General features: G+C 44.2%; 1 protein-coding gene across 1 annotated transcript; it reads right to left on the bottom strand.

Annotated features, from left to right (window-relative positions):
- Positions 1 to 9: 9 nt before the first annotated feature.
- Positions 10 to 10204, bottom strand: LOC102763630 (nuclear RNA export factor 2). The gene is made up of 20 exons (XM_015563145.1): positions 9969 to 10204; positions 9622 to 9772; positions 9213 to 9296; positions 9005 to 9109; positions 8810 to 8890; positions 8623 to 8692; positions 8388 to 8476; positions 8167 to 8274; positions 7884 to 7993; positions 6033 to 6069; positions 5444 to 5515; positions 5313 to 5368; positions 5066 to 5173; positions 4887 to 4942; positions 4667 to 4782; positions 4530 to 4572; positions 3899 to 3971; positions 3182 to 3364; positions 306 to 366; positions 10 to 171 (listed from the first exon to the last, which is right to left on the bottom strand). Exons 1-20 carry the CDS (start codon positions 10202 to 10204, stop codon positions 127 to 129), a joined length of 1884 nt encoding a protein of 627 aa, XP_015418631.1. The 3' UTR covers positions 10 to 126.
- Between the last annotated feature and the right edge of the window lie 525 nt (positions 10205 to 10729).

The raw sequence follows: 10729 nt of genomic DNA, 5'->3' as shown, positions 1-10729 counted from the left end.
CAGGTGGTTAGGTAACTTTGGCTTCTTGGTCAGCCAGGCCTTCAGGCCCAGTCATGGGTATGGCTTTAGGAAGGAGAAAAGATAAATGATGTGGATGAAGACAAAGATGACATCCAAGAGCTCCTTTTAAGAGGTTTGTTTGAAGGCCTCCTCTGGGATCTTGCCCTGGGCCTGGAGAGAAGGAGTCAAGGTGTCAGAAGAGCCAGCTCCCTGAGTTTTATTCCAGGGCACCAGCCTTCATGTTCTTGGCCTCCCCAAAGGCCCAGAAACATCTATCTTTAACCCACTTGATGCCCAGACCTCACCTTGAGCGTAGTGAAGACCTGAGCAGCTTTGATATAGTTCCACTCATTGTCCTGAAGGCACCTGGAGTGGGAGAAGATCAGGTGATCTCCATTAGTATCACAGTACAGACACGTTGACCATGCAATGCCACCACGAAACCTATGCCACTAAATCTATGCTGGGACACATGTACCAGAACGAGCACTATGTGCAAGGAGGAAGAAAGACCTAGTGAAAACTAAAATGTCTGTCACTAGCATTCATTCCCACTAGAATCCAAAACAGAAAAACAGATCTTCAAAAGAAAAAGGGAGCTTAATATATATTGATAAAGATGTTTAAGAAAATAACAAGCCCTAGCTGGTTTGGCTCAGTGGATAGAGCATTAGCCTGTGGACTGAAGGGTCCCAGATTCGATTCCAGTCAAGGACACAAGCCTGGGTTGAGGTTCGATCTCCAGTGGGGGGCATGCAGGAGGCAGCCAATCAATGATTCTCTCTCATCATTGATATTTCTATCTCTCCCTCTGCCTTCCTCTCTGAAATCAATAAAAATATTTTTTAAAAATAAAATAACAAATGAAAATTTAGAAAATATGTTTTCAATGGTATTTTATAGCATTCACCATTTTAAAGTGTACAATGCAGTACTTTTTAGTATATAACAATAATGTGCAACAATCACAAGTATCTAATTCCAAAATATTTTCATTACCTCAAAAAGAAACTCCTTAAGCATAAGAGATCACTCCCTATTCCACCCCCTTTACTAGACCAGGGGTGGGGAATGTCCAGTCAGAGGGATGTATAAGGCCTGAGAAATCATTTGGTCTGGCCCTGCCAAGGCATTAGGAGTTAATTAAATGTTTGACCAATTTTTGGCTAATTTTTAAGTTGATAATTTTGTATGGCCCATGAATGATGTTATAAATATCCAAATGACCCTTGACAGAAAAAGGTTCCCCACCCCTGCCACAGAACCTGGCAATCACAAATCTGTTTTCAGTATCTATGGATTTGACTGTACTGCACATTTCATGTAAACAAAATCACACATATGTGACCTTTTGTGACTTGCTTCTTTCACTTAGTGTAATGTCTTTGGCATGACATAGGTTTTTCTATGGCATGACGTATATAAAAACTATGTTCTTTTTATGACTGAATAATATTCTACTATATGGATATACCATATTTCTTCATTCATTCATGATCTAAAAGACATTTGGGTTGTTTCCACTCTGGCTGTTAGGAGTAATGCTGCTATAAACCTTCCTGTACAAACTTTTGCATGAATGTATGTTTTCATTGTTCTTATTATTTACTTAGGAGTCAGATTGCCAGTTCATATGGTAACTCCATGTTTAACATTTTGAGAAACTTCCAAAAAGTTTTCCACAGTGAATGTTCCACTCTATATTTGTGCCAGTAATATATGAAAATTCTAATATCTTCACTTCCTTATCTACACTTATGTTCCATTTCACTCAAAAGCCATCTTAGTGTGTGTATGAAGTGGTATCTCCTCCTTGTTTGACTTGAATTTTCCTAATGACTAATGATGCTGAGCATATTTTCATGTGCTTGTTGGTCATTTGTATGTCATCTTTACAGAAATTTTGATTTAAATCATTTCCCCATTTTCAAATTGGGTTGTCTCTTTATTATTGAGTTAGTGTTTTCAGATATTCTGGAAAATATACCTTATCAGATATGAGATTTGTAAATATTTTCTCCCATTCTGTGGGTTGTACTTTTACTTTCTTGATAGTGTCCTTTGAATGCACAACAATTTTTAATTTTGATAAAGTTCGATTTGTTTACTTCTTTGGTTGCTTGGGTTTTAAGTGTCATACATAAGAAACCATTGCCTAACTCAAAGTGATGAAGTTATATACCTATGTTTTATCCTAAGAGTTTTCATAGCTATAGACCTTACATTAGGTCTTTGATCCATTTTGAGTAATATTTGTACATGGTGTTTGGTAAGGGCCAAAATTCATTTTTTGCATGTAGATATAGAGGTGTTCCAGCTCAATTAGTTAAAAAGACTATTTTTTCTCAATTAAAAATTTTTGGCACCTAGTTGAAAATCAATTGACTATATATGTCATGGTTTATTTCTGGACTCTCAATTCTATTGCATTGACTATATGTATAACCAAATGTTAGTAGCATTGTAGTCTTGATTATAGCCACTTTATAGTAAGCTTTGAAATTCTAGAGATTGAGAATTATGACTCCTCCAACGGTATTCTTCCCTTTTACTATTGTTAGTATTTTAAGTACACTGCATTTCCATGTGAATTTTATTATCACCATATTAATTTCTTAAAAGGAACCAGTTAAAATTTTGATAGGAATGGTGTTGGATCTGTGGACCAGTTACCGTCTTAATAACACTAAGTCTTGCAAATCATAAACATGGCATGTCGTTCCATTTTTTTTTGGTCTTACTTAATTCATTCCAAAAATATTCTGAAGATTTTAAAGTGTAAGTTTTTCACTACTTTAGTCTTATTTTTTAATTCTATTATAAATGAAATTATTTTCTTAATTTCATTTCAAGATAGTTCATTGTAGAACATAGAAATACAAATGATTTTTGTATATTGATCTTGTACCCTGAAACTGCGCTAAACTTGATTGTTTATTCTAATAGTTTCTAGGTGGGTTCCTTAGAATTTTCCATATACAAGATCATGTCATCTGAGCATTACACTATTTTTAAAACTCTTTCAATGTCACCATGAAATTAGGATACATTATTCATGGGCCTACTATTTTTGGAAGCAAAACATCAAAATGCTTCTTTTTCCAAATTGCCTATGGGTTTCCATTATTCAGCCCCACACTGCCTGAAGTACCTCTTACCATTGAGCACACCCAATACTCACATTTGAGACCACTGCGGTTTCATGCCAGACTGGATGGAGAAAATCTGCACCATTTCCTGCTGCTCCTGGGAGAGGGTGGGCCCAGTGCTGCAGGAGGGTGTGGGCACTGGGATGGAAATTGCCCTCTGAGTGTCACCCAGGGTGGCATCCCTCACAAACAGCTCATCATTCACGATGAATATACTGGAGAAAAATGATACCTCAGAAAACTGATGGATGGGCAACCCCACACCCTCAACAATGATCCTGCTTCCATTGCCACTCAACAACCAGATTCCTCCTATACCCACCTGTATCTGCTCCCCAGATTCCTTGCCTGGTAGCTCTGCCACTCCCACTGAGCCAACACTTAGAGAGATTGTCTACCAGCTTCACTAGACTGTTACTGCTAACCCCATTAAATTTACTCAGTGAAACAGCCCAAGGGAGAGGACAATCTAATCCCATTTTCAGAGGAAGACATAGGTCACAGAGATTTCACTCAGGTACAAATCTAGTGAGTATTGGCGTCATGAAGAGAACCTGAAAGAAACCTGAAACACTTTCAGTGTTCTAACTCCAGAGCCCAAGCTCTTAACCCCATAGCAGGACTATTCCTTGGATCAACCTGCTGGCTTCCCACAACACTGAGAAAACCCTGAGAACATGCACTGCCACATTCCCACAGCCCTGAGCCCAGGTTGGGCTGTATGTTCCCACCTAGAGCATAACACTCACCTGGAATCGCTGGCAGGGGTAGTGATGAAGGTCCGGGTGAAGGCACGCACAGAACCCTGAGACCTTCCTTCCACTTCAACAACAAACAATAATACCTCCTTAGCATCACACATGCTTCACACACTCACTCAGCATTCCCAAGTCAGGGTGGGACTGCATACTCATGCCCAAGGAGACAACTATTTTCTGGGAGTCAGGTTACGAGGAATAGGGAGGGCAACATTAGGAGCAATCTGCTTCCACTGAGAAGGAACCTACCATGTCCTGGGCCCTGGGATAACCACTTCACTAGTTCATTTGATTCATTTTTGGAAGCTCCCCAAGGAGTGTGTTTTATTATCCCCATTTTGCAAATGAGGAAAATGAAAGGTTAGATAATGGACCTATGTTTGCACAGTCAGGATCTGGGGTGACAGCCATCAAACCCCACATCTATGTACCCATCACCCCAGCTATAGGCATGGATGCAGGTCAGACCAGCCTAGTTTGGGGGCAGTATCTGGAGGCAGGAGAACATGGAGGGAATAGTAAGAAAAGGGAAGGAATCAGGAAGCTGTGAGAGTTCTGAGAGGGAGCCCAACCAGGAGGAGGGAGCATGGGGGACCTGGGGAGGGGACCTACGTACACTCACCTTCCTTGAACACTCCATGGACACAGATGCAGAGCATCCTTTCCTAAAAAGTAAGGGCATAGGTGCTCAGTCTCCACCAACACCTCCCACCACCTGCATCTTTCTGGGCCTGTCCCAAGGAGGAAGAGGTTGCTTACCGACTGCAACCACATGTCCACCAGGAAGGAGTTGATGTCATGCTGTGTTTTGGGAATCACACAGAGAGAGCTCACAATGTCACGTTTTGTATGTCTCAGCAACTGAAAACGCAGGTCTGTGAGGGAAGGACAGCAAAGGTCAATGTTGCCACTCCCTGGGCCCTATGACTGACCCTTCATGCCCCCTTTCCCTGCCCAATCTTCCCCATCCCACACGCACTGGGGTCCTGGAGGTTCTTCATATTCCTGTTATCCTTGAAGTACACAAACAAGCTGCTTCTAGGAGAAAAAGAGGAATAGGATGTGGTTGTCTGTCCAGTGGTGGTGTTTCCATGAACTGGCAGGTTTCTGCTGGGGAGACACCCCCCCCCAAATAAGAGTGTGAACTGTGATACTCACAGGGCTGGGTTGTCTTGGATGAAGGGAGTGGTCAAAGAGAAGCAGGCCTCATCATGATAAGCACCGAGGAGACCCTGTCTGTCTCCAGAGTCATAGACCGAGTAATATCTGTGAGGGGACAATGAAGAGTGTACCTCTATGGAACTGTCCTCAAAGAGGACTTGAAAACTCTCAGGAACAGACTTGTGCTTGGGTGGCCTGGACTGTCCAAGCCCTCCCCATTCTTGGTGGTCCCCGGGGTACTTACTGCTGCAGGAATTGCACAACTTGTCTCTTCATAGCATCTAATATTTCACAGCTTACCTGGAATCAAAGACATTTGAGACCATGTGGGTGAAAAGCCTCTATTACAATAGCCCAAATATTGTTCTTCCTTACCTTTATTGGGGGACTTATCAAGGAGGATTTGTCAATGTCAGTGGCAATTTGTGGGGGCAAATCCTGGCCATCCTGGAGAAGGGAAGATAAATTAGCAGTGAAGACCAGGAAGGTGGTCTTGGATGATTAGTGGAAAGGATGTGCCAAGGAGATGGTGAAGGTCAGAGGTCTGTAGTAATAGTTCCCTGGAAATTCCATGGGCAAGATTCCAGTGCACATCGGCATCATGAGGTCCTGGAAGTCTCTACTGTTTTATGTAACTTCTGAGTGTGTGTGTGTGTGTGTGTGTGTGTGTGTGTGTGTGGGTTTTTCAGGTCCTTTGCATGTGTGTGTGTGTGTGTGTGTGTCTTTCCCTCCTCCCTTTGTCTTCTCTCTGCAGATTGCTTCGCCTAACCCTGTCTCTCCTTCCTTCTCTGTGTGTGTGGGCACATTTTTGCAGAAATCATTTCATGTGTTTTTCAGAAGCCCATGTCCCCCACAATGGAGAAGGCTCTGATGCAAACATGTAATCTAAGCAAGACATAAAGGGCTTGAGGGCAGGTGTGGAGGTTGTCAATGTAAGTAAGAGATGATGAATGTAGGCACTTACCAAGCGTAACAAGTTGGGGAAATATTTCCTGATGGCGCTGTCCAAATGCAAAAATAGAAAAAGTGGTTGATAGTTTGGGTAACAATGCTTCCATTTACTTAAAACATTGATGGAATGAACAGAAACAGGTGTTCTGCCCACCCAGAATCCCCTTTGCCCTCCTCAGCCTCAGATTTCAAGGCTTCTGGGTCCACTTCTCTGCTGAGCACTGACCATCTGCCATATGGAATCTCTGAAACACAGTCTCCTCACCTCTCTTCACACCTTCACATTCACGTTACCTCCTTTCCTGCCTGCGTCCCTCACCTTTTCCCTCCTTCCCGCTCTCTCCCTCTCCATCCTCCTGGTTAACTCCTGCCTAGAGGGCCCTGACTCCTTCCCCAGTGCCACAAACCACAGCATTTGGATCCCAGACCTCAGAGCTGCTTCCCCCTCCCTGCCTCCCTCTCCTCCTTCCAGGCACCACTGATGGCTCCAGAGAGAAGAGGGAATGGGGTGGGGGCCAGGGCTCTGCTACCTCACTGGGGGTCCAGCATCCTGCCATGAACAGCACATGCCCCAAGGATGGCTCAGTACTCTGAGGCAAGGGGGTGATGGAGGGAGGGATTAGGAGACAGGGAGTGGAAGGGAGAGGGATGAAGACAGAAAGAGAGTAAAGATAGGAGCTGAGATTGGAAGACATCGAAGTGTAGAGACAAAGGAAAAACAGAAAGAAACTTAAAGGGAAGGGAAAAAAGTTCTGCCCTGGCAGTGGGGGTTGGGTCAGAGAAGAAGAAAAGAAGAAAGGGATATGGTTCCCCTGCAGCAGCTCTTTCCTTCATCTGCCCCTGGCTGGCCCTGGGTCTCCAGATAGGAATGGAAAACATGCACCTATTGGCATGATGGCCATAGGACTCTGGTTGAACCTTTATTATCTGTGGGAGCTCAATGTGAAATGGGATGGGAAATGCACCACCCACAGGATCTTTTCAGAAGGGGTAATGGGTCAGTCCCCAGCTGAACATGGGGTCAGGAGTCTGTGGACCCTTCTTATGCTCACAACCTTCTCTCCTCATGGCTCCTGTGCATCTGTGCCTGTTAGTTGGTTCCTTATCTGAGCAATCTTACCTGTGTGAGGCTACCCAGGGCTCCTCTGAAGGACCAGGCAGATGATGTGATGTCTGGATGGAGGACCGCTGACTCTGAGAGGAATGCCCTTCTGTCTCCTTAAACCCCTCTGTTGTCTGCTGCCTCAAAAGGTCCTCTGCTCACTGCTAGTGACTCACTTCTGACCCTTTGACTAGGGAACTCTGGAATCTACCAAAGATGGCCCATCCCTGGTATCGCACTAAAGAAATGAATGGGGCCTGGGACCTTGGCATGGGGTGGGAACATCCCCACATCAACCTGGGATTCGAGGGGAAACCCTTTACATGCAAGGGAAAGAAGGTGTCTCCCAGAGTAGATTGGGGATAGTCTGTCATCTCAGAAACAGGAAAGACCATCTCAGCATGAGTCTGGGTGGAGGAAGTTTCTCAGTCCAGATCAGCAGTATCTGACTCAAGGCTCAACACTCCTAGTCCTGGGTTGTGGTGGAGCCCTGCATCCTAGGGCTCATTTTGGTGGGATTGCCAGAGAAAACTAGATGCAAAGTCAGGAACCAGACCCCAGACCCTGAGAAGAGGTGAGCACATCAGAGGAAGGAGAGGAGACCTCTTAGCAGATCTGAGGGACATAGAGAAGAGAAGGTGGGGCCTCTACTTCTCCCAGAGGACCAGGGCTGCCACCATCTGCGATATGGCACTGTCAGGGGTAGTCCATGCTGTTAGGAGTCAAAGGACCCCAGGAATGATGAGAGGGGCTCACACTGACCTGACATAGGTAAACTGGCTTTGGAAGGTGTCACACAAAGGGTTATCTTCCAGCCACAGCTCTTCAAGTTTCAGGCCTTTGATCTTGTCCAACTCCCAGGTGGATTTCAGCTGAGAAATATGGGTAAGAAACTGAAGAATAGTCCAAGGGAAAAGGGACATCCCAGCCTCTGAACCCACAGCCCACTCCCCTCCCTACAGGTACCTTCGCTTACTTCCTGTCATCACTCCGATAACCACTAGCACCCACTCTCAACCCATCTTTGATCTGCCTCTCTTCTCACCTCATTTTTGGAAAGGTTCAGGATCTTGACTGTGGGTACCATCTGTATAATATCAGACAGGCCATCCAGTTGGTTCAGTCTGTTGTTGCGCAAGTTCAGGGACAACAGCTTTGGGGAAGAGTTAGAGTGATGCTTACTATGTAGGACCTCAGACAAATCTGCCCTCTGTCCCATCTGTTCCACCCCCTACTATAACACCAGCACTGGGTCTAAGGCCTCACCTCAGGGAAATTCTCTTTAATGACCTGCAGGGTTGCAGCCATACAGTTTCTCCGATTCAGGATTATATCAATATCAAGGTGTGCAAATCCTTCAAGAATGTGAGAGTGGGGAATCACAAGGGTGACAAGGATCCAAGAGCACCACCAACCCCTCCTTCATTACCATCCTTAAGTCTCCCTCCAAGGCAGAAATCTCTGCCCTCATCTGCCCTAGAATTATTGCTGTCAGTAGTACCTGGGTCATAGAGGAAACTCCGGAGGTCAAGAGCCTTCTGAGGGACATCATATCGTTTTCTCATGGCTAGCTGCAGAGGGAAATGGAGAGAGAGCTCTGAGGCTGTGGTGTGAACAAGGAAATTGGGGCTGGAGGAGGAACAAGCGGGTCTGAATGTGGGCATACATATGCCTTGAGTCTGCATTACCTTTAGCTGTTCCATTTCTTCTGGCGCCAGTTTATCCCACACAGAGCAGGGTACAGCAGAAGGTCTGACAAAGATAGCTATCTGCAGGAAGAAGAGGCTGGGTTAGCACCAGGAATGCTAGTCCTTCAGAAGGTGACCAGCACTGCCTGTCCTCTTGCCCCAGGATTAAGTACAAATAAAGACCACGACACACACCTTCCAGTTTTCCTCATCACAAATCTTGTAGCTGATGTCCTTCAATGCATAGGCAGCGCGAGCATCCCGGACAAAGAACTGGGCCCTGTTTTTCACGTAGTGAAACTACAAGGATTGAAAGAATAGTATCAGAGGCCAAGGGCCCCAGGTGAGCCAGGTCTCTCCCCATTTCCTATGCCCCTCATGTGGTTTCACTGTCCTCTCTTACCTCCACTGGAGTGAAGGGTACACTGCAATGTCTCTGGATGGAATCCATTAGCCATGTCTTTTCATACTTTCTTCCATAGGGAATCTAAGGGTCAAAAGAAGGCACAAAGACAGGAGAAACAACATGAACTAAGCTTGGAGAATGACCCAACACAGTGTTCTTTCCCAACCTTCTACTCAGGTTGTTTTTGGTTTGTTTGTTTGTTTTTTTCTACTCAGCTTTAAAGGGCTTCTAAAGAAGGGACCCTGGGCATGATTTCTTATCTTTGTTCAAAATGTGGATTTCCTAAACCATTTTTCTTCATTCAAAATCTCTCCTCCAAGTAATGCATGTAAGGTGTTTAATGTGGTCTTCCTTTTATAAGGTTCCAGGATATCCCATTTAGTGTAGAACTTGCCATGACACTCACTATGATCTTGAACCATCTCTCTGTGGTTTCATCTTGTGTGTTCTCCACTTCTTCTTCCAGAGGTTTTCTACCTCTCCACACAGTAACATCACCACAGCCTTCATCACGCAATTTCATTCCCCTTTTGTTGTGTTGGACGTCATAGGGATTGCTGCAGGCGGCGATGGGAAGGGAAAAGAAAAAGAGTGGCCATGAATGCTAAGAAAGTCTTCTATACATCCTTCATCTCTGACACCAGGACTACAATTAGGATTGCTCAACCATGATTTCACTTCTAATATTCTTCAGTTTTCCAGAGAGAGAATTAAAAGAAAACCAAAGGCAGTGAGAGTTGCCCAGTCACTTACTGTCTGCCTTTGTACCTCTGGCTTTCGCTCCTCTTCATGTATCCATAATCCTTCAGGAGGTGTGGAGGCTGAAGCTCATATCCACCCTGTTGATAATAATGGGTCTGCTTTCCAAAATCACCTTGAAAATAATCCCAATATTTCTCTCTTCCTTGAGATGAGCTACCACCATCATTGTCTTCTGAAACAAGGAACAAAATTACAAGTTTAGAGACACGTCTGTACTCAATTACCATGTTCCACATCTTAAGATAACACCATGGCAGGGCAACAAAGTACTACCTGTCCTAAGAGATCAATCCCACAAGCCCCAGAAAGGAAACACCTCTGCCTGTCCAGATATCTGACAGATGGTGCTATCAGGGGAGAAATGGTACAGGATGAGGAAGGAGGAGCAAGAGCAGGAGGAGAGATAGGAGGAGAAAGAGGTAACTGTGAACCTTTTAATATGGCGCAATTTTTTTCTTTGTTTTTATTTTTATTTTTCAGAAGTTTGACTATGATGTGGGTGTTGCTATATTTGGGTTTATCTCTTTTTGTATTTCCTCATCTTCTTAAAATTGAGGATTTCTGTCTTTTGACCAATTGGAAAAGTTTTCAGCCATTATTTCTTCAAGTATTCTTTCAGCTCCATCTCCCTTAATTTATTCCTAGACTCCAAATGTTACAGTTTTATTTATTTATTTTTGTTGTTGTTGTTATGACTCCACTGGTTCCTGTGGTTCTGATCTTTTTCTGTTGTTGTTTTCAAGCCCATGTTC

Source organism: Myotis davidii, unplaced genomic scaffold (assembly GCF_000327345.1).
Source record: "Myotis davidii unplaced genomic scaffold, ASM32734v1 scaffold1172, whole genome shotgun sequence".
In the NCBI taxonomy this organism is placed as follows: domain Eukaryota; kingdom Metazoa; phylum Chordata; class Mammalia; order Chiroptera; family Vespertilionidae; genus Myotis; species Myotis davidii.
Note: the sequence above shows the minus strand (reverse complement) of the source record. Positions and strands in the feature narration are given on the sequence as shown.

Excerpts from the sequence above, each read along its gene's own strand:
- LOC102763630 (XM_015563145.1), bottom strand. The coding sequence starts at position 10,204 with ATGGTAATTGAGTACAGACGTGTCTCTAAACTTGTAATTTTGTTCCTT. Across the intron at positions 9,773-9,968 it reads CAGAGGTACAAAGGCAGACA|CAATCCCTATGACGTCCAAC; the intron begins GTAAGTGACTGG and ends CGCCGCCTGCAG. Across the intron at positions 5,174-5,312 it reads GTTGTGCAATTCCTGCAGCA|ATATTACTCGGTCTATGACT; the intron begins GTAAGTACCCCG and ends GTCCCCTCACAG.